The sequence below is a fragment of the Drosophila mojavensis genome, unplaced genomic scaffold, assembly GCF_018153725.1.
Source record: "Drosophila mojavensis isolate 15081-1352.22 unplaced genomic scaffold, ASM1815372v1 contig_19, whole genome shotgun sequence".
Lineage (NCBI taxonomy): Eukaryota > Metazoa > Arthropoda > Insecta > Diptera > Drosophilidae > Drosophila > Drosophila mojavensis.
Genome location: NW_025318726.1, coordinates 6,226,177 through 6,253,994, shown reverse-complemented (window position 1 = coordinate 6,253,994; position 27,818 = coordinate 6,226,177). Strand labels below are relative to the sequence as shown.

General features: G+C 37.6%; 1 protein-coding gene across 9 annotated transcripts in view; it reads right to left on the bottom strand.

The window, feature by feature from the left end:
* Positions 1–27,818, bottom strand: part of LOC6571991 (autophagy-related protein 2 homolog A) — a 208,070-nt gene that overhangs the window by 106,186 nt on the left and 74,066 nt on the right. For all 9 annotated transcript variants that reach the window (XM_044007762.1, XM_044007763.1, XM_044007761.1 and 6 more), the window contains 3 exons: positions 13,883–14,187; positions 7,154–7,317; positions 1,773–1,877 (listed from right to left, as the gene is read on the bottom strand). In XM_044007762.1, coding sequence (XP_043863697.1) covers positions 1,773–1,877; positions 7,154–7,317; positions 13,883–14,187 — 574 coding nt within the window. The remainder of the gene's footprint in view (positions 1–1,772; positions 1,878–7,153; positions 7,318–13,882; positions 14,188–27,818) is intronic.

The window sequence follows — 27,818 nt, the reverse complement described above, 5'->3', positions numbered from 1 at the left end:
TCCAAGGGTTCAGGGGATCTCGTAGTCGAGCAGTCTCGACTAGAGCTTTCTTACTTGTTATTTTATAAGTTTAAATTTGTTTGTTCTCAAATAGCCCTTAAATACATATACGCAAATACAAACATATGTATATGTATATATATGTAAGTCTGCACGCTTAGCATCAAGCATCTAATTGTATTAGAGGGGCCAAACTATCGATGGTGGGCCACATCGATTGTGGGCGATAGTAATTTCCAAACCATCGATAGCGGTCGATAGCACCATCGATTGTGGTCGATAGTAAAAAAAAACTGTGAACCCATTTTCAATGGGAAATCAGGGTATAATGGTTTTGATGAAATGTATGTAACAGGCAGAAGGAGGCGTGGCAGACCCCACAAAGTATATATATTCTTGATCAGGGTGACGAGCTGAGTCGATTTGGCCCTGTCCGTCTGTTTGTCCGTCCGTATATATGAACGCGTCGATTTCAGAAGATATAAGAGCTAGAGACTTCAAATTTTTTTAAAATGTCCGTATTTACAGCGCGGATATCGACTTTATCATTAAAAATCGATTACTTATTTATATTTTTTTTATATTTTTTTATCGATGAAAACCCTTATCGAAAATCAGTTATAAAATTATATATCCTACATCTTTAGAGCTACAGTCTCGAAACTTTGAAGTTATATTGATATGCATTTTATACAATTTCTGTTTGTGTTAAAATTTACCCCAACCCCTATATATATTCTTGATCAATGCGACGAGCTGAGTCGATTTGGCCCTGTCCGTCTGTCTGTCCGTCCGTATGAGCAAGCCGATCTCAAAAGATATAAGAGCTAGGGCATGCATACTCGTGTGTACCATACGCAGTACAAGTTTATCATATTATTTTGATAACTCATCCGATAACTTTTTTATCGAGAATAATCGAAAAATTGATTTTGTTTTTTCAGCCTAATTTGGATACTTTTAAACCTGGAGACTTCAGATTTACTGTGTATATACAGTTGATAGATACGTAGATTTTGTAATTGACAGATTTTGGATACCACGCCCCCTTCGCCCCCAATTTGGAAAATACGTATTTCAAGTACTAGAGATGTGTGCATACATTTTAACTATATATCACGCTCTGAAAGTTTCATGAAGATAGTCTTACTACAAGAGATATTATTCAACAAATACATTCTCATAATACTGCCCACACTGCAGCGCAGTCGCTGCTTACTGCGCAATTAGCAGAGCGCGTGCTTATACGTACGTGTGGATGTATGTGTGCATTAAAGACGTGCAGAATGATTAGAATATCAGCTTGGAGGGTTCGGGGTATCTCCTAGTCGAGCAGTCTTGACTAGAGCCTTCTTACTTGCTTTAGACTCCATTGTTATTGGCGCTGCTATGGTTATCACTGGAGAGTTTCAGTCTGTATTGTCGCTTTTCTCTTCAGCTCAACTTATAGTCGCTGTTTCAGTCTCCGCAGATAGTTAAACTCAAGGTCGTTTCTGGAGAGACTATAAGCCCATCACGCCCTACCACATTCAGAAACTGAGTTTCATGGGGAGCGGAATGTTGTAGAAACATTTGTCATTTTTTAACACATCTGTCATTATTTAGCACGTCTGTCATTTTGTGGTAATATTTGTAACTTTATTCTAAGCTTAATCTATTATCAGTTATCAGATAAATCGATACAATGAGTATTTTTATCAAAAAATAAAATAATATAAAATAAATCCACAATAAAAAATCTCCACAATAAAAAAAATTAAAGCTGTACTTACAGTTATATTAAGAAAATCTATTAATTGATATAGCCAGTGATTTACTGAGGGTGCTGGTTTATGCCACAAACTAGCTCCATTTAATCCAAACGCAAGCTTCATTCTCTGTAAAATTCAATGTACATTGTTATTCTTTTTAAGTATTTATAGAAGTTGCTCGAAATTTACACACATAGAACAGAAATTTTTCAAAAGTTTTAGGGATACATTTGAATACAATGAAACTGTACAAATTTCACTGGTTTTACATACAACATCAACACTATTTTCTTCACTAAGCACTCATCTCATCCAAATCCACTTGCACAGTCGCTTAGTATTAAACTCTCATACTTCCGTTTGCCAAACCGCATCATTTCTTTATTTTTATTTTTGCATCTAGTTCACACTCACATCTTTTTTATTGCACATCCAAACTTTTTGAATGCCACAGTCAATTTTTTTTATTATACCCTGAACCCATTGAAAATGGGAAATCAGGGTATAATGGTTTTGTTAAAAGTATGTAACAATGTATAAAGTTTTTCTCAAAAAATCGATAACTACTCCTGATATTTTATGATAACAAAATTAAAACATTATTGAAATTTCAGTTGCTCGTGAGGTTTAGGGGATCTAGATGTCGAGCAGGAGTAGTTATCGATTTGTTGAGAAAAACTTGATATGCGCGTGATAGAAGGGACCTAGGTCAAATATTCGGACAGACGGATAGGTTCAGAGATTGTCGCCCTGATCAAGAATATATATACTTTGTGGAGTCTGCCACGCCTCCTTCTGCCTGTTACATACATTTCAACAAAACTATTATACCCTGATTTCCCATTTTCAATGGGTTCAAGTTATAAAAAACAAAGTAAAATGCCCACATCCACAAGAGATTAGAGCGCATATTGGAGTCACAGACGGTAATAAAGTAATAAGCCGAAGAGAAAAATGTACCAGCAGGGTAAACTCTTTCCATTTTTCTTTGATTCGGGTGCCGCGTGTTATGTGAACAAGGAAACATTAAGTAATAAGTTGTCTGGCAAGCGAATAAATAACCATATAATATTGAGAGGTAGGAGAAAAAATTGTGAAGAGCAATGAATGAAAGTGATAACTACTGTGCTTTGGTTGTTAGAAAAAAATTAAGTAGTTCAAAGACGTCCATATGAGTTGAGCGCAGATGAGAAGGAAATTGTTAGAGGAAAAATTCAGCAAATTATAAATGAAAATGTTAGACTGCGTGTAGATGGCCGTGAACTAAATGCGAATACGGTGTCTAATAAATACCGTCTTCGATAGATATCAGATCAGATAACCAGAATACTAGGTGGAAAATATTTTTTCCGGCTGGATATGGCAAGTGGATTTTATTAAATACGGATACATAAAGATTCTATTGAACGAACCGCTTTTGTGACTCCAGAGAGTTAATACGAATTTTTAGCTATGTTTTGACCTGAAGAATGCCTCATCTATGTTTCAGCATGTGATTTTAAAAGCTTTGCGTGAATTGGCATATTCATAGGCAGTTGTTTATATTGACGATGTTTTGATTAATAGAACAAGATTTTTAAAGGTTAACAATCGCTTTAAAGGCATTGGCAAATGCCGGATTTTCATTTAATGTAAAGAAATTTCCGAAAGGGAATTGGCCTAACATTTTAGACAGTTTGTTCCAAGATTTTCTGATAAATGAACTTCACACCGAAGAATTCAAATATAATTCGTATGAGTTGATGTGAAGCACTTTCGACATTATTTAAATTGTAAACATTTTCTGTATACTGATGCTATTTGTTAAAAGCAAACCGCACAAAAGACGAATTGATGCCAAGAGAGCATCGATGCTGGGCGTACTTACATTCATTTGATTTCAAAGTAGAATATCGGAAAGCGACCCAAATAGCCCATGCAGATTTTCTGTTCCAAAATACTTTACCCACAGACGTTGGTGAAGTTGGTGTGGATTTAGCAGAAATTAAAGATTATTCGTTATTGGTGGAGCAGCGACGCAATTCGGACATAATAGATATTATCAAGCAATTAAATGCTGGGGAAACTCAAAATTATGTTTTAAGAACATACGAAATTAGAGCCGCGTTGCTATATTGCATTATTCAGCGAAATGGCAAAACACGTTGTCTATCTGTGACTCCGAATGCTTTTAAATAGTCTGTAATTAATCATGTGCATGAAGCAATAATGCATTTGGGTTGACAGAAAAACCCTAGACAAGGTTTTTGAACAATATTGATTTCAAAGTATTACATCACACGTTAAATCATTTGAGGTAAAGCCAAATGGGCGAGTTGTTGCGGAAGAGTATGAAGTACTTTGAGAATATAAATCCCGTAACACTGTCATTTGATGATGTAACATGGATTTAAGAAGCAGAAGAATAGAAATGAAATCAAAATGGTTGAGTTTATTTGCATTAACTAACCTCTGAAGACATGAGAAAAATGTGTTGAGATAAAGAAATGATTATGTGGGTAATGAACACAAGCATTTGTTTTGATAATATCGATAAGAACAATTGTAAGTTGACATGATGCGAATTGACATCATAACATTAGCTGACGTGCAAAATTTCAGCGCTCTAGCTGTAAAACTCTTGGAGATACAGTTTTATCCGATTTGCCACGCCCCCAATGGGCGTAGATATATCCGCCATAGCTCATGATCTTGGGTGGTTGGTGCGGATCGATTTTCCAGATTTCAGCTTTCTAGCTCTTATTATATGATTTCCCCCCATAGGGGGCGGATTGGGAAAATTTTAACACTTTATAAATCGGAGATATACACTAGTATGTGTTCCAAACTTCAAGTCTCTAGCTTCAATAGCGCCGAAATAGATTTCGTTCATACAGACAGACGGACGGACACCAAGACGGACATTGCACAATGAGTATAATAATTCACTTTCGTGAATGAGTATAATGAGATAAAAGGACGTGTCGGGAAGGCCAAGTCAGAGGTTTATGTAATTAACATGAAAATTAACATAACAGTAGTATGTTAAGCTGATAACATGAATGTGAAATGTTGATGTAGGAATGTACGCCTACGATCTACAGCACATTTCCTCTATGTGGCAAATCACATTTTTAATTGCTCCCATCAACAACCTAGGTATTCTCTGCCAAACAAAATTATGCGACAGCATGAGCGTTTAGCGATTTAAACTACGCCGTACTAAATGTACAACATAAATAAACATTCGTTGGCTCTTCATTTTCTGGAGGATCTTAGAAATAAGATTGGAAGCGTTAAATTTATTTTGGTTTTGGACAAATCAAGTGACAAAGCGGCTAGGTAAATAACAATTATTTATTAAAAGGTTGAATATTTTATAATATGTATATATATATGTATATGCATGTATATCTAATATTTCTACGTTAATGGTTTGTGGTGTCGTTATTAAATACGTCTCTGTTGAGAGTGGACTGATGATTTCGACGTTCCTGATTTTAATATTTCTCTTGAAAGTGGAGATTCCTTGTCTATAGTTGAAGGAATCAAACAATTAAAAACAAATGAATGATCATAAATTAATTTAATTAAGAAAATAGTGTTTTTTAAACCCAGCTTTTATTTTGGCGTATTTTTACTTGAATTTAGCTTCTTTTAGCCTCTTTTTTTTTGCCAATCTGGCTCTATTTGCTCGAAAAATTATGACAGCACTGATTCCAAAGCATATGTCTCTAGTACTTGAAATGCGTTTTTTACAAATTGGGAGCGAATGGGGCGTGGTATCCAAAATCTGTAAATTACAAAATCTTCGTATCTATCATCTGTATACACACAGTAAATCTGAAGTCTCCAGGTTTAAAAGTGTTCAAATTAGGCTGAAAAAACCAAATTATACTGCGTATAGTACACACGGGTATGCATGCCAAATTTCAGCTCTCTAGCTCTTGTATCTTCTGAGATCGACGCAATCATACTGACGGACGGACAGACGTCGTGCTGATCAAGAATATATATACTTTATGGGGTCTGCGATGATTCCTTCTGTCCGTTACATACTTTTTCAGAAAACCATTTTACCCTGATTTCCCCTTTTCAATGGGTTCAGGGTAAAAAATTTAGAGCCATCTCCGATATATACTTTGTAGGGTCTGCCACGCCTCTTTCTGCTTATTACAAACTTTTGACAAAACCATTATATCTAATTTTGCACTTAAAATGGGTTCAGGGTATAATAAGATTCAGTTCCATAAGAGTACCAAAGAGTCATTACCCGAGCCAAAAAATACTGAACCGAGAAAACACAAAGTTTTTTGGTACCTCTGAGATTTCCAGTGGTGGACAAAATTTGCTCAGATGTCTAATATATGTGTTGTATGGTTAACTCTTAAGCAAAACCATTATACATTCTATTTTGATCGATTAATTGGGATGAGTGTCGTTACCGACTCATTCACATCCCATCAGCACATGCCATCAGCAATTTAGCGGCTAAGTATAGCTCTAATACTGTAGAAAATGTGTTTTTCCCCGATTTTCCACGCCCATACTAGGCGTTGACACCTCATTTTTGGTCAGTTCTTAGAACGTGATAACGGTACCCTAACTGCAAGGCTTGAATGCTTACCCTCAAAAACTGTGAGAATTATAGGGTATTTTTCGATATGCCTCGCCCCTAAAGAGGCGTAAAAATTATTTTTAGGGCATAGATAGAGGAGGCTACCAGTACTCAACTATCCAAATTTGAGCTATAAGAGATATAAAATTTTGCCTATGGGCGGACATATATCTACCATAGCTCGTTGGAATTGGGTGGTCAACCCGCGTATATATACAAAATTTCAGGTCTAGAATCAATAGTGCCTAAAAGGGGAATTCGAAAAATCACTATATCTTCAGGTCCGATTTGCCACGCTCCTAGTAGACATAGATATAAAATTATTTCACCCATTTTTAAAGAATTAAAAGATCAGCTCACATGCAAAACTTAAGCATTCTAGACTTATTACTTTAAAAGATACAGTTTTATCCGATTTGCCACGCCCTAATGGGCGTAGATATATCCGCCATAGCTCGTAATCTTGGGTGGCCGATGCGGATCACATTCCGAATTTCAGCTTTCTAGCTCTTCAATTAATATGATTTCTTGTATATCGGAAAATGGATTTTCCGATTTGCCACGCCCCTAGTGGGTGGATCAGGAAAATTTTAACACTTTAAAAATCGGAGATATACATGAGTATGTGTTCCAAATTTCAAGTCTCTAGCTTCAATAGCGCCGAAATAGAATGCGTTTATACGGACAGACGGACGGACATCAAGATGAACATTGCACAAAACCAATATACTAATTTACTTTCGTGAATGAGTATAAAAATTCTACCGTGAACGGTCAAAATGCATATATATTTAATGTACATTACCTTTAAACGTTTTTCTGGTTTCTTTTTAATTTCAGCCACAACTGAGATAATTTCGTGACGGTTATTTGTTACTCTCTTTTCTTCGGAAATATTGCAAATTATTCGCGTTAAGTTGTTGTCGATTTCATCGGTCCATGCAGCATTCACTTCTTGAAAAACTTGTCCTATAAATAAAAAAATAACAGAAATTTATGATGAAAGAAGTTGATGCCGAATGTTATAAAAATACATAAAGTTTGGCAAGAAAGTTTTTACACACAGATTTTTTTGCTTTGAAGCGAAATAAAACAAGTAAGAAAGCTCTAGTCGAGACTGCCCGAATACGAGCTCCCCTGAAACCTTCGAGCTATAGATGTTTCAATCATTTTTCGCGTCTTTCTGCGTACACAAGACACACACGCGCACACACACAGAGATACGCACGCACGCATAAACACGCATTGACTGCAGTGGTGGCTTACTATGGGAACTTACGTGCTCAGTAACTATTCTTGTGGATGTACTTTCTTCATTAAACATTCAGATTATGATTACAACATGGATATGCATGTATTTGCCAAAGGACAAGTCCCTAGTATTTGAAATACGCCTTTTATTATACCCTGAACCCCTTGAAAATGGGAAATCAGGGTATAATGGTTTTGTTAAAAGTATGTAACAGGCAGAAGGAGGCGTGGCAGACCCCACAAAGCATATATATTCTTGATCAGGGTGACGAGCTGAGTTGATTTGGCCCTGTCCGTCTGTCTGTCCGTCCGTCCGTCCGTCCGTCCGTATGTATGAACGCGTCGATCTCAGAAGATATAAGAGCTAGAGATTTGAAATTTTTTTCCTAGGTCCGTTTATATCACGCGCATATCAAGTTTTTCTTTATATATCGATAACTACTCCCGATATTTTATTATCGATTAAAAACCTTATCGAAAGCTAGTTATTTAATTATATCTCCCACACCTTTAGAGCTAGAGCTTGCAAATTTTAAATGTAGACTTATATGTATTTTACATAATTTCGATTTTCTGTAATTTCTTGTAATTTACCCTCCATCTTACCTTATATCCACCCCTCACCCACACCTTTGTAAAAAGCGTATTTCAAGTACTAGAGACTTGTGCTTTGGAATGTACATACATTTTCACCGCCCTGAAAGTTTCATTAAGATTGTACGTCAAGAAATTAAATTATTCAACAAATAAATTCTTATAATGTTGGCCACACTGCAGCGCAGCCCAAGCGCAGTCGCTGCTTACTGCGCAGTTAGCAGATCGCGTTCTAATACGTTCGTTTGTATGTATGTGTGCCAAAACGAACAGCAGAGTGATTGGAATATCATATTAGAGGGTTCAGGATATCTCCTAGTCGAGCAGTCTCGACTAGAGTCTTCTTACTTGTTAATTCTACTTAACTATAAGCGCACCCTTCAATTAAAACCCAAAATCGTTCACTCCATTCTAAGTTGAGGGAGGCACACGCCAATGTTCATGTCCCATGCATACAAACAAACACATACACACACGCACATGTAAAGGCACACAGCATACACATGCTTCTACAAGTGATATCCCATAATTGGGAGCATCGCATCCCATGCGTACACACAATCAAATGTATATACATACATACATACATACATTTGTGTGTGAGCACTTCACAAGATCGACCAAATGCAAATGCTGGGATTTAAAATTGCTACAGGCAGCAAGAGCTTCGGCATACAAATGTTCATAGTACATGCAGCATACTGTAAGTGTGTGTGTGCATGCTCGTCATGAAAACATTTTCATTATGCGCACCAAGGCTTTCATACCCTTCCCACAAATAATAACGAAAGCGCATGGCAAACGGCTTGAAGAGTTCGGAATACTCTTCACTCAGAAGGGAAGACATGGATTCTTGCTGCGACGAAATTTCAATTTTCGTGAGCTACTGCTTGTGCTCACATGCATACATACATATACACATTCGAGAGAGAGAGAGAGAGAGAGAGAGAGCAAGGGAAACATTGAGCACAGAGGGATCTTTTGTTCAACAGTCGATCATCTCGGCCGAGCGCATGAAGCGAAATGATTTTGTGTTCCCATATTTTCGTAGCCCGACCCTAAAAGTGAGGAGCCGAGCAAATACGAAGTGGTCTGGGAACTAATGCTCGAAAAAATGTGTGCAAAACGCTTTACACTACTTGTCCGGTCTATGTGTTCTGTGTTTAGTGTTTAAAGCTAGAGTCTCCAAATTTTATATAAAAACTTATATGCATTTTATACAATTCCGATTTTTATTCCCTGAACCCATTGAAAATGGGAAATCAGGGTATAATGGTTTTGTTAAAAGTATGTAACAGGCAGAAGGAGACGTGGCAGACCCCACAAAGTATATATATTCTTGATCCGGGCGACGAGCAAAGTCGATTTAGCCCTGTCCGTCTGTCTGTCCGTCCGTTCATATGTATGAACGCGTCGATCTCAGAAGATATAAGAGCTAGAGATTTGAAATTTTTTTCCTAGGTCCGTGTATATCACGCGCATATCAAGTTTTTCTTTAAATATCGATAACAACTCTCGATATTTTATTATCGATTAAAGACCTTATCGAAAGCTAGTTATTTAATTATATCTCCTACACCTTTAGAGCTAGAGCTTCGAAAATTTAAATGTAGACATATATATTAAATACAGTTTCGATTTTTGTTAAAATTTACCCCCCACTCCTATTTACATCCCCTCACCCACACCTTTGTAAAAAGCGTATTTCAAATACTAGAGACTTGTACTTTGGAATGTACATACATTTGAACCTTATGAGTTTGTTCTAAAAGTTTCATTAAGATTGTACGTCTAGAAATTAAATTATTCAACAAATAAATTCTTATAATGTTGCCCACACTACAGCGCAGCCCAAGCGCAGTCGCTGCTTACTGCGCAGTTAGCAGAGCGCGTTCTAATACGTGCGTGTGTATGTATGTGTGCCGAAAAGAAGTGCAGAGTGATTAGAATATCAGATTAGAGGGTTCAGGGTATCTCATAGTCGAGCAGTCTCGACTAGAGTCTTCCTACTTGTTTTTTTTTTTTAATTTACGAGCACTCTCGACTAGAGTATTCTTACTTGTTATACTCAGTCACGAAAGTGAAATGAGTATATTGGTTTTGTGCAATGTCCGTCTTGCTATCCGTCCGTCTGTCCGTCCGTCCGTCTGTCCGTATGAACGCAATCTATTTCGGCGCTATTGAAGCTAGAGACTTGAAATCTGGAACACATACTCGTGTATATCTCCGATTTATAAAGTGTTAAAATTTTCCCGATCCGCCCACTAGGGGAGTGGCAAATCGGAAAATGCATTTCCGATATACCAGACAGTATGTTAGTTGAAAAACTAGAAAGCTAAAATCTGGTATGTAGGTCCGCGTCGACCACCCAAGATCACGCTATGGCTGAATTATATGGCAAAATTATATTTTTACGTTTATTAGGGGCGTGGCAAATCGGACCTGAAGATATAGTAATTTTTTAAATTCTGCTATATTTTGACACTATTGACGCTACAGACCTTAATATGTTATAAAGCAAAACTTGATCTCCGCGTGGCATATACGGACATTTAAAAAAATTGAGGGCTCTAGCCCTTATATCTTCAGAAATCGACGCTTTCAAACAAATTGACAGACGGAGAGACGGACGGACGGACAGGGCCAAATCGACGACAGAATACATATACTTTATGGGGTCTGCCACGCCTCCTTCTGCCCGTTACATACTTTTTCACAAAACCATTATACCCTGATTTCCCATTTTCAATGGGTTCAGGGTATACAAAATATGTTTTCACAAGAGATATTAAGTTTCTTGGCCCTTGCGTGAAATTTTTCAAATGAAAACGAATTGCAGTACGATTCTGACGAGTGCGGCAAGAGTCGGCGTGTTCGCAAACTGATTCTGGATTGGTTCAAGAATAATGCAACAAAAACAGCAAAAGATGAAGAGATTGAAAGATTTCTTAGCACTCTCAGTGACATCGTCCACCCAAAGAAAAACAAGTAAGAACGTTGCAGTCGGGCGATACCGATTGCAGAATACTCATCCACAGCCCAAACGCTAGCAACCAGAGTATATAGTGCAATTTTCAAGTCTAGTGCGCAACAAAAAACAGGGCATGAACCCATTGAAAATGGAAAATCATCGATAGCTATTGCTATCATCATTGCATCATTGCAGCTAAGCTCGTCAAATTACATATATGTATCATTTATACAATTTTGATTTTTATTATATATTTATATCCATATATTTGATACCGGCCTCAGCTCATTCTATGCGTACAGACAGAAGCGCGCCTTTTCTCACATTCTTAGAATTTCGATTGATTTCTGGATTTGCTAGCCGTTACTGTAGTTTTGTTTGATGACGCTCTCTTATAAAACTATTCTATTTTAGCAACTTGCTGGTCAAGCAAAGCAGTGGCGCGGGTGCTAAGGGCGACGCAAGTTATGTTAGGGGGCGGTTCGAAACCTCTTCGATGAATATCTATTAAGCTTATTTATATGTACAAATACATAATTAGATGGGTCACGCATATACAAAAGTGTCGCAATTCGGGCACTATAAATGCCGATTGTCACGCCCCTAGTGACCGTAGACTCCTCATTTTTGGCCAGTTCTTAGAACGAACGTAAATGCAAAGTTTTTATTTCACCAATTTTTATAGATTTAAAACATCAAGTCACGTGCAAAATTTCAGCATTCTAGACTTATTACTTTAGGAGATACAGTTTTATCCGTTTTTCCACGTCCCCAATGGGCGGAGGTATATCCGCCATGGCTCGTGATCTTGGGTGGTCGACGCGGACCTACATACCAAATTTCTTTCTAGCTCTTCAACTAACATACTTTCTGGTATATCGGAAAATGCATTTTTTTAACACTTTATGAATCGGAGATATACATGAGTATGTGTTTTATATTTCAAGTCTCTAGCTTCAATAGCGCCGAAATAGATTGCGTTCATACGGACGGACGGACAGCAAGACGGACATTGCACAAAACCAATATACTCATTTCACTCTAGTGAATGAGTATAAAAACTAATGTAGCGACTAGAAAATCCAGAAATCAGTCGAAATTCTAAGAATGTGAGAAAAGGCGCACTTTTGCCTGTACGCTTAGAATACTCGATTAGTGTGTGGACATGTATAGGAATATCGCGCTGATCTGCTGCTAGCTTGAAGCCGATATCCAATATATGGATATAAATATATAATAAAAATCAAAATTGTATAAATAATATATGCATGTAATTTGAAGATTCTAGCTGCAATGATTCAATGATAATATCAGTAGCTATCGATGATTTTCCAATTTTAATAGGATCATGCCCTGTTTTTTGTTGCGCACTAGACTTGAAAAGTGCACTATATACTCTGGTTGACAGCGTTTGGCCTGTGAATGATTATTCTGGAATCGGTATCGCCCGACTGCAATGTTCTTACTTGTTTTTGATATGCTCTGTTTCGTAACATAGCCGAAAAGATTGTGCAGATACGATCTCGCTCTTAGCGGCTCCTTTTGTTTTGTTTTGAATCGGTTTCCGTCTAAATTCATAAATACATACATACATAAAGAACGAAAAAATCGCGCGTGATTATCCATACATACGCAAAAGACAGTTTGCTTCATTTAACTCAAGCAAACGATCAGTGTTTGACTTGAGCGAAACGAAAACAGAAATAACTGTCTCGCTCAGAGCGCGAGCGTGAAAGACATTTATTTTCAGACAACGAAAAAATGTCAACAGTTATTTGCAGCTATGTTGATTTCCCATTTTCAATGGTATGAAAATTAATAATTAAATTTTGGAAGCTTACGCTTCAAAAGACGGACGGACATTGTACAAAACCAATATACTCATTTCACTTTCGACCAATCAATAAAACCTCGAAGCCAAGCCTATAAAATGTCCCCAGTCAGTCAGTTTTTCTTTTTATACCCTGAACCCATTGAAAATGGGAAATCAGGCTATAATGGTTTTGTTGAAGTGTATACGGCGTTGCAGACCCCACAAAGCATATATATTCTTGATCAGGGCGACGAGCTGAGTTGATTTGGCCTTGTCCGTCTGTCCGTCCGTATGTTCGTATGTTTGAGCGCGTCGATTTCAGAAGACATTAGAGCTAGAGACTTCAATTTTTTTAATGCCCGTATATACAGCGCGGATATCGAGCTTATCACTAAAAATCGATAAATCATCCCAATATTTTTTATCGATAAAAACTTTTTCGAAAATCAGTTCTAAAATTATATCTCCTACATCTTTGGAGCTACAGTCTCCAAATTTAAAATGTAGACTAATATGTATTTTATACAATTTCGGTTTTACCGAAACCTCCTCACCAACACCCCCTCACCCACAAAAAAAGGCGTATTTCACATACTAGAGACTTGTGCTTTGATAGGTCCAAACATATTATTGTTATAATTATGATCTGAGTTTCATGAAGATCGTATGTCCACAAAAAAAGTTATTGAACAAGTAACTTCCCATAGTAAGCCAACACTGCAGCCAATGCGTGTTTATGTGTGCGCGCGTGTGTGTGTGTGCGTGTGTGTGTGTGTCTTGTGTAAGCAGAAAGACGCGAAAAATGATTGAAACAGCTATTTCTCGAAGAATAGGGGATCTCGTAGTCGAGCAGTCTCGACTAGAGCTTTCTTAATTGTTTTAGTTAAATTTGTATATAAACTTACCAGAGTGATGAACGTCAATTTCTTTAATTTGAATACAAAAATAGCTTATATTTTTTTCATTGTTAAGAGCAGCTGCCGAAAATAGCCGAAAATCTTTGAATTTAACCTGGAGTTTTCCGCGTTGAGATACATGTCTTATCGCTTCAACTTCCTGAGCATTGGTGTAGACTACTATTGCACCCTGCTTAACAGATAGTTCAAAGCTGCTAACGGGTTTTTCATGATTTATTATTGAAGAGTGTGGCTCCCACATTAATAAGTCGCTATTTAGACGGTTATAAATAATTTCATAAATTTCTTTGGATCTATAAAGAAAAAAAACATGTTTGTAATTAAATATATAAAATAGATTTTAATTCGACTATAAAATACATAGATGTCAGAAAAGGATAAAGCACTTAAAATCATTTTAATTAGAGCCGTAGTTTATTTGCATGCATGCTAGTATCTATATTTATAAAATTTCAAATTAAAGTTTTTTGTGGCAATATTATGAGAATTTAATTGTTGAATAGTTTCTTTTGTAGATAGACTATCTTTATGAAACACAAGTCTCTACTACTTGAAATGCTGCGAAGGGGGCGTGGTATCAAAAATCTGTAAATTACAAAATATTCAATATTCATCAAATGTATATACACAGTAAATCTGAAGTCTCTAGGTCTAAGTGTTCAAATTAGGCTGAAAAAACAAAATCAATTTTTCAGCGGTCTAGCTCTTATAACTTCTGAGACGGACAGGGCTATATCGATTCAGCTCGTCGTGCTGATCAAGAATATACTTAATTATTTTGTTCATTATTAGTATGATAATAATGCTAGTATGATAATTATCATAAGCTAATTAGAGTTCAACCCTGGACTGTGGGATCTCTATGCTAATGCCGCGATTATCCATATGACTCAAAATGGTTGTTTATTCTTTCATCCGACCATATTAACAGTTTCAAGTCATATGGACAATTCTGGTATTAGCATAGAGATCCCACAGTCCAGTCTGTTGACTGTAACTTCTTCTTTGGCTTACCAATTCACGCTGTGAGTAGAGGCACAGCAAGATCAACAAGGCGATCAAAACAAAAACACCTCCAACGGGTTAATCCAAAGAGAAAATCGACAACAAATATACAAAAACTACAACAGCCGCAACAAGATGTCAGGAAAGATTATTGAAATGCTATATATACAGAATATATACGATGAATTGATGGGAAAAGTCAGGATCTACAAAGAGCTTCTGATGAAGGTCGAAGCTGCCGACCCTGGTATAGATACCAACAAACCATACACTAGCAAGAATTGGCACATGCAAACTGAGGTATCCAGGAAACAGAAAACTCAATAGGAAGTACTGTTTTCAAGAAGTGGTTCAACCTCAATGGATTATCTGGTAGAACTTGTGGACAAAAAAGCTCAAAAAATAAGGAAAGAAATGGCAGAAGTAACTGCTATCCTGGAGAGCAACAACAGCGAAGAAATTCTTGCCTATAAAGGCAGATTATCCTTCCGATGGAAAAAAGTCCAGTCAGCGCTAGCAGATTTAGAGGCAAGATATGGAGAGCATTCCTCCTGCAGCGACGAAATAGAAGAACTGGAATGCAACGTCGATGAACTGTTATCTAGACTTGACAGAAAATTACACGACTTGCATATCAGAAAGGAAGACGTTCCAGAGCTACCGAAAACGGATCTTCCTCAATTTAATGCAAGTCCCAAAGAGTGGCCAACGTTCTTCAATTTGTTTTCCGACATGATTCACAAAAGGAAGGATATTAGCGACACAAGGAAGCTGAACTACCTGAAATCATGCCTCAAAGGAGATGCCCAAATGGTAGTGAGCCATTTGTTAAGTGGATCATCTGTTAGCTATTCGGCGTGGGAACTTATATGCAAGCGCTATGAAAATAAGCGCAAGATATTTGCAAACGCCGTTAACCAGCTAGTGAGCATGGAACTGCTGGAAAACGATGATGAAGGCAGGATCCGCCAATTCTTGGACACAGCAAATGAGAGTATTCACATCACCAAAGAAGTAGGCCAAATTGGTAATGATGCTGATGTACTACTCGCTCAGATTTTGCTACGAAGATTCTCGACGGAAGTCCTACAGCAACATGTAAAGAGGGCCAGAGAAATTCAATCCTTGAAAAATGTACTCGAGTTTATTGATCAGCTATACAATTCAATAGACGCAGTACAGAAAAGGACCGTCCAGACGCTTATTGAAGCAAAGAGAACGAGCTACAAAAGATGCCGTTATTGCAACCTGGATAATCACGAAATTACCAGGTGTTCAAAATTTAAAGCAGAGCCAGTTAAAAAACGCAAGGAGTTTGTAACTAAAAGTGCTCTATGTTTTAAATGCCTAGGTTCCCATAGCATGAAAAAAAGGATTGGTCATGCAAGTATTTTACAAAATCACACAACAATCTGCTTCACGAGGCTGCGAACGAAAACGAGACCTTCAGCAGCAATTGTCTCAAAGAAAGCAACGGACAAGATACGTTGTTGGCAACTGCGCTTATTCGGATTAAAAATAAGTCCGGAAAATACGAGCAGCTAAGGGCCCTCATCGATGGAGGCTCGCAAAAGACATTGATATCTGAAGAGGCCGCGCAACGACTACAACTGCGCCGAATCAAACGGAAAGTGGGAGTAATGGGAATTTCTCAAAATGTTGAAGTTCTAAAAAACAGCGTTTGCTTGACAATCAAACCAAGGATGACAAGCAAATTCGTCTCCAGAACGGAGGCACTTGTTATGCCAAAATTGCAAAGAGCTCTACCGAGCAAGAAAATTGAAATGGACATCAATAAGGACTGGATGGGCTGCAAGCTGGCAGACCCACATTTCAATGAAACCAGCAGAATCGATGTTGTGATTGGCGTTGATTTACTCCACTCAATAATGTTGGGAAAAGTTAAAAAAGTCAACGGAATACTGGGCCAAAAAACCGAGCTTGGATGGATTGTTTCCGGGAACATAGCTAGAACAGTAAACAACAAGGTGATCAGCGCAACAACGACGATATGCCTAGATAACCTCGAGCGCTTCTGGAAGCTTGAAAATAACTCAAGCGATTCAAAAGAGAACAATAATTGGGATGACGGAGGCCGGCTAGTAGTCTCTATACCATTTAAAAAAGACTTCGAGTCAGGAAAATCACGCAAGCACGCTATGACACGATTACTGCAGATGGAAAACAAATTCAGAAAGCATCTACAAATGTTCACGGAATATGAAGACTTCACTTGGCATGGGAGCCGCCACCAGAGCAAAAGACCAAGGTGATGGTGGCATACTCGGTTTATCTGGATGTCACATTCTCTGGGCCCTGCAGAATGTTCAGGCACGAACATAAGGATTGCAAGCTTGATCTATTCGTCAAGAATACTAACAATTATTAAATTTGTATTTGTCCTGTATATTGTTAAGAAATCCACAGATAGTAGTTCCGGACGTTACACACTTTGGATATACGAAGATCGTATGCATGCCTCCGACGCACTCTATGACTAGCAGGTAGTGCGCTGGGAAAAGATAAGGGTCACATGTAGACTCTATAAATCGACAAATGGACACCAACCCTTGCAACCCCAGAGTCAGATATGTTAGAGACGAACGCTGAGCCTTACAACCTCAGCGATAGGATAAGAATAGCTAATAGACCCACGCGGAGCCTTACAACCTCAGCGATAAGATAAGAACATGTAATAGACCAATGCTGAGCCTTACACACTCAGCAATAGACGCACTAGATTTAAGGGTTGAAATTATGCATGAGTCTGGGTATATAAACCCAGGCTCAGAAGAATAAAGATCAATACAAAACTAAACACCATCATAGTTAAGTGTATTCGTTCAACTACTGAAAAATGCATAACAATGACTCAAAGAACACGTCTAATTTGCTCAAAAAGTGGATAGTTTGGCAAGGAATCAAGTCCCTGAAGTGTCCTGAATATTCTTCAGACATGAATATCACTGAAAATATATGGAGTCATTTGAAATTGCAGCCTGCTAATTATGGGTGGCTCCAAGTGTAATGATAGAGCTATGGGATAGGAACAAGGACATTTGGTGCGCGATTCTTGCTGAAATGGTGCGACGGTACACAAAAACGATGGCAAATGTTATTAATGACCAATAAAAGTCAAAAGAGCTGTGCATTAATTATTAAAAAACAAGTAAGAACTTTGCAGTCGGGCGATATCGATTGCAGAAGACTCATTCACAGCCCAAGTCTAGTGCGCAACAAAAAACACGGCATGATCCCATTAAAATTTGAAAATCATCGATAGCTATTGCTATGATCATTGCATCATTGCATTCAAATTACGTACATATATAATTTATACAATTTTAATTTTTTTTAATATACTAGCTGGCCCAGCAAACGTTGCATTGCCCTATCCAGTTGGATAACAGTGGCTTCATTCGTTACACAGTCGATAGATTTGAATGAATACAGAGTACCAACGATTTTATCTTGAATTATAAAATTAAGGTCATCCACATCTTTATTTTTATTTGCGATGGCAAATCTGGCCTTGAATCTTTAAATTCAAAGCCATAGTTATAGTTCGATTTACAAACACTTTTTTCAGAAATCTAACAAACTACATTATTCCAATATTTTGTTTCTTTTTTTTACAATCATAGAAAACAAAATTTTTAACGTAAATTACCTTAAATGTCAGATTATATCCGTCTCCAATAATTTCCACCCCAAATGTCATTTGGAAACAGACATTGTATTTTTGAGTGTTCGCTAGAAAATGTCGTGATTCTAGTGTTTCGCCATAAAGCAGGGAACGCAATGGCTCTGGTGGCGGGACCACTAATGGCAATGTCACTTTACCACTAAGGCAGCACAAACCGGGCGTTTCACCAGCAAACTTCAATGCGCCACAATGCTGGCAAACAACGTCCATTGCACCAATGCAAAGTAAACGATTCAAGCTGTAGTCAATGGTGCAATCATATCGAAACGCTGCTCGATTCAAATCAATCCTTGAACCATTTCTTATTGCCGTTTCACGGGCTGCCTCTCTTTGAGAAGCACGAATTAAGGCCCTTCTTTGCTGGGTACTAACGCGGCGCTCTTCTCGGGCGATTTCTCGCTCTTCGTCAAATAATTGACTCGCGATATTCCGTTTCCTAATTGCATTATAGGTCCGCCGGGAAAGATTAGATCTTCTAGGACGCGGCATTTTTATTAATAGTAATACTGCCCTCGCACAAAACCATATAAAACAATCGAGAAATATAAATATAAATAATTTACACAAATTTATGTTTGAGACAAACAAATACTATTGTATAATATGAGAGCAGGACCGAAAACTGTCACTGTTATCAAGCCTACTGAGTATCAATGGAAATTTGAATCTTTAGGGAAAAAACCGCGTTTTTCAAGTATTCGTCAAATTTTTTCAGTATTTTAAAGATCTACCATCCTACTCGTGGCGGAGACAAATCCAACAAATCAATCCATGAAAATTGGACCAGCACATATCAAGTTATAAGTCTCTGTACACTTTTACACAACTCTCTTTATACCCTGAACCCATTTTCAATGGGAAATCAGGGTATAATGGTTTTGTTGAAATGTATGTAACAGGGAGAAGGAGGCGTGGCAGACCCCACAAAGTATATATATTCTTGATCAGGGCGACGAGCTGAGTTGATTTGGCCCTGTCCGTCTGTCTGTCCGTCTGTCCGTCTGTCCGTCCGTCCGTCTGTCCGTCTGTCCGTCTGTCCGTATGTATAAACGCGTCGATTTCAGAAGATATAAGAGCTAGAGACTTCAAATTTTTTTTTAATGTTCGTAATTACAGCGCGCATATCAAGTTTATCATTAAAAATCGATAACTCATCCCGATCTTTTTTATCGATAAAAAACCTTATCGAAAACCAGTTATAAAATTATATCTTCTACACCTTTATTGCTAGAGTCTCCAAATTTTTAATGTATGCTTATATGCAATTTATACAATTTCGGTTTTTGTTAAAATTTACCCCCCACCCTTAAATTCACCCCCTCACCCTCACTTTTGTAAAAAGCGTATTTCAAATACTAGAGACTTGTGCTTTAGCAATTACATGCATATCCATGTCATAATCATAATCTGAAAGTTTCATGAAGATCGTACGTCCACAAAAAAGTTATTAAGCAATTAAGTTCTCATAGTAAGCGCTCACTGTCGCCCATGCGTCTTTATGCTTGTGTGTGTATATGTATGTAATTGTTTGTGTATGTGTGTTTGTGTGTGTGTGTATGTATGTGTGTGTATGTATGCCTGTGTGTGTGTGCGTGCGTGTGTGTGTGTGCGTGTTTCTTGTGTAAGCTGAAAGACGCGAAAAATTATTGAAATAGCTATTACTCCAAGGGTTCAGGGGATCTCGTAGTCGAGTAGTCTCGACTAGAGCTTTCTTACTTGTTTATATATATAGATTTATATCTATATATTTGATACCGGCTTCAGGCTAGCAGCAGATCTGCGCGATTTTCCTATACATGTGCGCAAGCTCATTCTATGCGTACAGACAGAAGCGCGCCTTTTCTCACATTCTTAGAATTTCGATTGATTTCTGGATTTGCTAGCCGTTACTGTAGTTTTGTTTGATGACGCTCTCTTATAAAACTATTCTATTTTAGAAACTGGCTGGTCAAGCAAAGCAGTGGCGCGGGTGCTAAAGGCGACGCAAGTTCTGTTAGAGTTATTTATAAAATAGATATTTTGGAACGTGCGGGATTGAATGAATGTCACTTAATACTTTTCTTTTTCTTTGTCGAATAATTTTATAAGTTTAAATTAATTTTTTCTCAAATAGCCCTCAAATATATATACGCAAATATATACACGTGTATATATGTTAATATGTTATATAAGTCTGCACGCATAGCAACAATCATTCCAGCCTTATACACGCGCTCATTTGTACGTGTGTATGTATGCACACATAAATGCGTACTCTAGCATATTCTAAGAATGCCGTTGCGATAGATTTGTGTTTGCATTGTTTTTCAATTTCTAGCCGCTACACTGTCTTTTCGTTGCTATGTGGCGTCATAACAATAATGTGATTTCGTTTTAACTACTGTTGCTCGAAACAACGCGGTGGTGCTGTAGGCAGAAGCGTCGCCGATCCTTATTTTAGTTATTTTGACATGAACATGCTATTTGGCTTGGGTGCGAGTACAAATCCCGCGGAAAACTCGTTTTTGTAAATTGCAATTTTTTTTGTTATTTTAGCTTTTTTACATTTTATTCATTTTATAAAAATGTTTCCTTCCGTGCTATCAATGTCTATTAAGTCTAATTATGTGTACAAATACATAAATAGATGGCTGACGCATATAAATTCCGCAATATGGGCACTATAAATGCCTATTGCCACGCCCCTAGTGTCCGTAGACTCCTCATTTTTGGCCAGTTCTAAGAACGAGCAACCGCTGACCTAAATGCAAAGTTTGAATTCATACGATCAAAATATGTGAAAATTACAGGGTAATTTCGATATGCTACGCCCCTAAAGAGACGTTAAAATTATTTTTGGGGCATCGATAGAGGAGGCTACCAGTACTCAACTATCCAAATTTAAGCTGTAAGAGATATAAAATTTTGCGGTTTGCCACGCCCCTATGGGCGGACATATATCTACCATAGCTCGTTGGACTTGGGTGGTCAGTCCGCATATATATACAAATATATATAGCATCAATAGTGCCTAAAATATAGAAGAATTGGAAAAATCATATCTTATATCTTATATAGGTCCGATTTGCCACGCCCCTAGTAGGCGTAGATATAACATTATTTCACCATTTTTTATAGATTTAAAACATCAAGTCACGTGCAAAATTTCAGCATTCTAGACCTATTACTTTTGGAGATACAGTTTTTCCGATTTGCCACGTCCCAAATGGGCGGAGATATATCCGCCATGGCTCGTGATCTTGGGTGGTCGACGCGGACCTACATACCGAATTTCAACTTTCTAGCTCTTCAACTAACATACTTTCTGGTATATCGGAAAATGCATTTGCATCAAAACCATTATACCCTGATTTCCCATTGAAAATGGGTTCAGGGTATAAAAATAATTGTGAAGACCGTTTGGATTGAGTTTTCAGTCAATCTCTCACTTACTGAGTCTCATTGTGCGACCGACAATCGTATCGCTCCCTAAACGATGATCGTTAAATGAACGTCACACGAATAGCTCAACTCAATGTAGTCGAGAGAAAACAAAACGAGAAGAAACGAAGTCTCCTGGTGAGAGCGAGAGCGAGTGTGTATATAATTTTTCAGTTGTGTTCGTGAACAGAGCATACAAAATAAAACGGTTGACAGTCATTTGCAAGCTATGATTTCAACAAAACCATTATACCCTGTTTTCCCATTTTCAATGGGTTCAGGATATAACAAGTAAGAACGTTGCAGTCGGGCGATACCGATTGCAGAAGACTCATTCACAGCCCAAACGCTATCAACCAGAGTATATAGTGCAATTTTCAAGTCTAGTGCGCAGCAAAAAACACGGCATGATGCCATTAAAATTGGAAAATCATCGATAGCTATTGCATTCAAATTACATACATATATAATTTATACAATTTTGATTTTTATTATATATGTATTTATATCCATACATTGGATACCGGCTTCAAGCTAACAGCAGATCAGCGCGATTTTCCTACGCTTGTGCACACACTCATCGTCTATTCTATGCGTACAGACAGAAGCGCGCCTTTTCTCACATTCTTAGAATTTCGATTGATTTCTGGACTTTCCGTTACTGTAGTTTTGTCTGATGACGCTCTCTTATTAAGCTATTCTATTTTAGCAACTGATTCCTCGAGCAAAGCAGTGGCGCGGGTGCTAAGGGCGACGCAAGTAATGTTAGAGTAGGGGAGGTTCGAACCTCTACTATGTTATTATTTATTTTATTTTTTTTTTTCGTACATATTTCGTTTTTTATAAAATAGATATTTAATTGGGAAGGTGCAAGCTTGACTGAATGGCACTTAATACTTTTCTTTTTCTTAGTCGAATAATTTTATAAGTTTAAATTTGTTTCTTCTTAAATAGCCCTCAAATACATATACGCAAATACATACATATGTATATCTATATATATAAAAGAAAGTTGTGTAAAAGTGAAGACTGCTTATAACTTGATTTGGGCTGAACCAATTTTCATGGTTTTTGATTTGTTGGATTTGTCTTCGCAACGAGTTTAGTATAAGGTCTTAAAAATACTGAAAAAATTTGCCGAATACTTGAAAAACGCGGTTTTTTCCCCAAATGTTCAAATTTTTTTTATACCCAGTAGGCTTGGTAACAGTGACAGTTTTGACAATAGTGTAGAAGTAAATAAACAAATGTAGTCAGTCAGTCTACGGCACAGCCTCAGGCGAACCTGACTATTCATAAAAAAGCACATTTGTTAAAAAAAAAAATTTTGAAAAACAATACGCATACGGACAAAAGCAAAATATCTCGAAAGTTCAGGTAGGTATTGTTGAATTTGTTTTTCTCAGACATTATTTTTGTAAATAATTTATATTTGTATTTCTCGACATTATTTTTGTAAATAATTTTTATCTATATTTCTCGATTTCTCGATATTTTATGTGGTTTTGTGCGATTGTGCATATTCAGTATTACTATTAATGAAAATGCCGCGTCCTAGAAGATCTAATCTTTCCCAGCGGACCCATAGTGCAATTAGGCTACGGAATACCGCGAGTCAATTATCTGACGAAGAACAAGAAAGGCGCCGCGTTAGTACCCAGCAAAGAAGGGCCTTAATTCGTGCTTCTCAAAGAGAGGCAGCCCGTGAAACGGCAATAAGAAATGGTTCAAGGATTGATTTGAATCGAGCAGCGTTTCGATATGATTGTACCATTGACTACAGCTTGAATCGTTTAGTTTGCATTGGTCCAATGGACGTTGTTTGCCAGCATTGTGGCGCATTGAAGTTTGCTGGTGAAACGCCCGGTTTGTGCTGCCTTAGTGGTAAAGTGACATTGCCATTAGTGGTCTCGCCACCAGAGCCATTGCGTTCCCTGCTTTATGGCGAAACACTAGAATCACGACATTTTCTAGCGAACACTCAAAAATACAATGCCTGTTTCCAAATGACTTCATTTGGGGCGGAAATTATTGAAGAACACGGATATAATCCGACATTTAAGGTAATTTACGTTAAAAATTTTATTTTCTTATTTGGGATAATGTAGTTGGTTAGATTTCTGTAAAAAGTGTTTGTAAATCTAACTATAACTATGGCTTTGAATGTAAAGATTCAAGGCCAGATTTGCCATCGCATTGGATCATTGCAACCTATTGAAGATGAACAGCACAAATTCTTGCAAATATACTTCATGGGCAATATGGAAGAGCAACTTGATCGGCGCCAAGAAATCAACACTGCGATGAAAAGAGCAATTCTCCAAGATTTGCAGCAAATGCTTCATGAACATCATGCATTGGTCAAGTTGTTCAAGCTTGGAAGCACGCGATATTGTGCTTACACGACGCAGTGCTGCGCAACTACAAAGAATATCTGAAACGCACCGTTCATATGACGCTTTACAATACCCGCTGATGTTTTGGCAAGGAGACGATGGATATCACTTTAATATCAAAATGATAAATCCATTGAATGGTAAGATCAATCATTGTTTTCATTTTAACTTTATATATACATTTTATTCTGTTTGCTTTTGGTACACAAAAAAAGTTATCACTCTTAATTTAGTAGAGAGTAGCTGTAAGAGTCGTAAACCTATTAGGGGCTCTAAAATACAATTTTTACTGCATTTGTTTCAGGTGAGGAAACTGGCAAGAAGGTTAGTTCTATGAATTATTACGCATATCGTTTGATGATTCGTGAAAATTCTGACAATTATTTGTTGCGATTTCGTCGACTGTTTCAACAATACTGCGTTGACATGTACGTGAAAATCGAAACGGAGCGCCTGACTTTCATCCGTTTGAATCAAGCTAAATTGCGTTCGTATTCATTTAAATCTATCGACTGTGTAACAAACGAAGATGAAGCCACTAATTATCCAACTGAATTTTTGAAATCCTTGGATGTGCCTGGTTTACCACCGCACAATTTACAACTGAAGGTTGGCTCGGTAGTTATCATGCTTAGAAATTTAAACCAACCAAAACTGTGCAATGGAACGCGTTTAGTAATAAGAAAACTGTTGAGCAATGTTATTCACGCGTCGATACTCAAAGGAAAATTTAAAGATGAGGAAGTTCTTATTCCAAGGATTCCGATGATCCCAACAGATATGCCCTTTGAGTTTAAACGAATTCAATTCCCGATTCGTCTTGCCTTCGCCATGACGATCAACAAATCACAGGGCCAATCTTTGACTATTTGTGGCCTCAATCTAGAAAATGCGTGTTTTTCTCATGGTCAATTGTACGTGGCATGCTCACGTGTTGGCAAACCATCCGCATTATTTGTTCTTGCACCTGACCAAAAAACGAAGAATGTCGTTTACCACAAGGTGCTTGAATGAAAATCTGATTAATAAATTAATTAGAGTGTATCCCAACCTGAACAACATACCTTTTAATCATTTTTTACCTAGAAATAAGGGTAGGGCAATGCAACGCTTGCTGGGACTGCTAGTATAATTATATATGTAAGCCTGCACGCATAGCATCAAGCATTCCAGCCTTATACACGCGCTCATTTGTATGTGTGTATGTATGTACACATAAATGCGTGCTCTAGCATATTCTGAGAATCCCGTTGCGATTGATTTGTCTTTGCATTGTTTTTGAATTTCCAGCCGCTACACTGGCTTTTCTTTGCTATGTGGCGTCATAACAATAATATGATTTCGTTTTAACTACTACTGATTGAAACGACGCGGTGGTGCTGTTGGCTGAAGCGCCGACGATCTTTATTTTAGCTATTTTGACAAACATGCTATTTGGGTTGGGTGCGAGTTCAAATCCCGCTGAAAACACTTTTTTGTAAATTGCAAATTTTTGTTATTTTAGCTTTTTTTATATTTTTTTAATTTTATAAAAATGTTTCCTTCCGTGCTATCAATGCCTATTAAGCCTACTTATGTGTACATATACATAAATAGATGGCTGACGCATATAAATGTCGCTATTCGGGCACTGTAAATGCCGATTGCCACGCCCCTAGTGGCCGTAGACTCCTCAATTTTAGCCAGTTCTTAGAACGAGCAACCGGTTACCTAAATGCAAAATTTGAATTCTTACGCTCAAAAAATGTGAAAATTACAGGGTATTTTTCGATATGCCACGCCCCTAAAGAGGCTTAAAAATTATTTTTGGGGCATCGATAGAGGAGGCCACCAGTAACTTAACTATCCAAATTTGAAGCTTCTAGCTCTTAAGCTGTAGGAGATATAAACTTTTGCGGTTTGCCACGCCCCCTATAGGCGGACAAATATCTACCATAGCTCGTTGGACGTGGGTGGTCAACCCGCGTATATATACAAAATTTCAGGTCTCTAGCATCAATAGTGCCTGAAATATAGCAGAATTCGAATAATCACTATATCTTCAGGTCCGATTTGCCACGCCCCTAGTGAGCGTAGATATATAATTTTTTCACCTATCTTCATAGAATTAAAACATCAGCTTACATGCAAAATTTCAGCATTCTAGGTTTATAACTTTAGGAGATACAGTTTTATCCGATTTGCCACGCCCCTAATGGGCGGAGATATATCCGCCATAGCTTGTGATGTTTTTAATTTAAATTGACTCTCTTTTTGTCAATAGCTTTAAGAAATAAAAAAAAAAAAATAAATAAATAAATAATAAACTTTATTAAATCAAATTGCATCATTTTGGTCGACCACCTTCTGCCATTTTTCCACTAGAGACATAATTTCATTCGTGTAAAACTTTTGTGGTTTCTCTTTGAAAAACTGCTCCAAGTAATTTTCAGAGGCTTCTCTTGAAACCAACTTTACTCCATTAAGGGAGTTCTGTTAAGATGTGTATGGTCTGGCTTTGTCCTGATGGAACACGATGCCCTTTCTGTTGTAGCTCTGGCTGTTTTTTTCTGATTGGTTGCTTCAATCTCATCAGTTGCTCACAGTAAAGATTCGAATCAATCGTTCGACCAGGCTGAAGCAGCGCATAGTGGATAATTCCTTTCCAATCCCACCAAACACACAGCATTACCTTTCTTTCAAAGACAGGAGTCTTTGCTACCATTTGTTGAGCTTCACCACTCGTGCACCATGATCTTTTTCGCATATTATTGTCGTATTTGATCCATTTTTCGTCTCCTGTTAGCATTCATTTCAGAAATGGTTCGACTTCATTTCGTTTCAGCAAAGAATCGCATATGTTAATTCGGTCCAATAAATTTTTCACAGACAATTCAAGCGGTATCCATACATCGAGCTTCTTTTTGTTAAATGGCTCAAAACCGTTTCATGATGAATGTTTAGTTCATTGGCGATGTCATGGCTGCTTTTGTGACGGTCCTGGTCAATCCTTCCCATAATTTCATCGACTTTTTTAAAGATTGGTCGACCAGAGCGAGATACATCTTTCACATCGAAATTTCCAGAACGGAAGCGAGCGAACCATTGTTGTGCTACACGAACTGATATAGCACCGTCACCGTAAACATCACAAATTTCATTGGTGGCTTGTGGGCATTCTTCCCTTTTTATACCCTGAACCCATTGAAAATGGGAAATCAGGGTATAATGGTTTTGTTGAAATGTATGTAACAGGCAGAAGGAGGCGTGGCAGACCTCACAAAGTATATATATTCTTGATCAGGGCGACGAGCTGAGTCGATTTGGCCCTGTCCGTCTGTCTGTCTGTCCGTCTGTCCATCTGTCCGTATGTTTGAACGCGTCGATTTCCGAAGATATAAGAGCTAGGACTTGATTT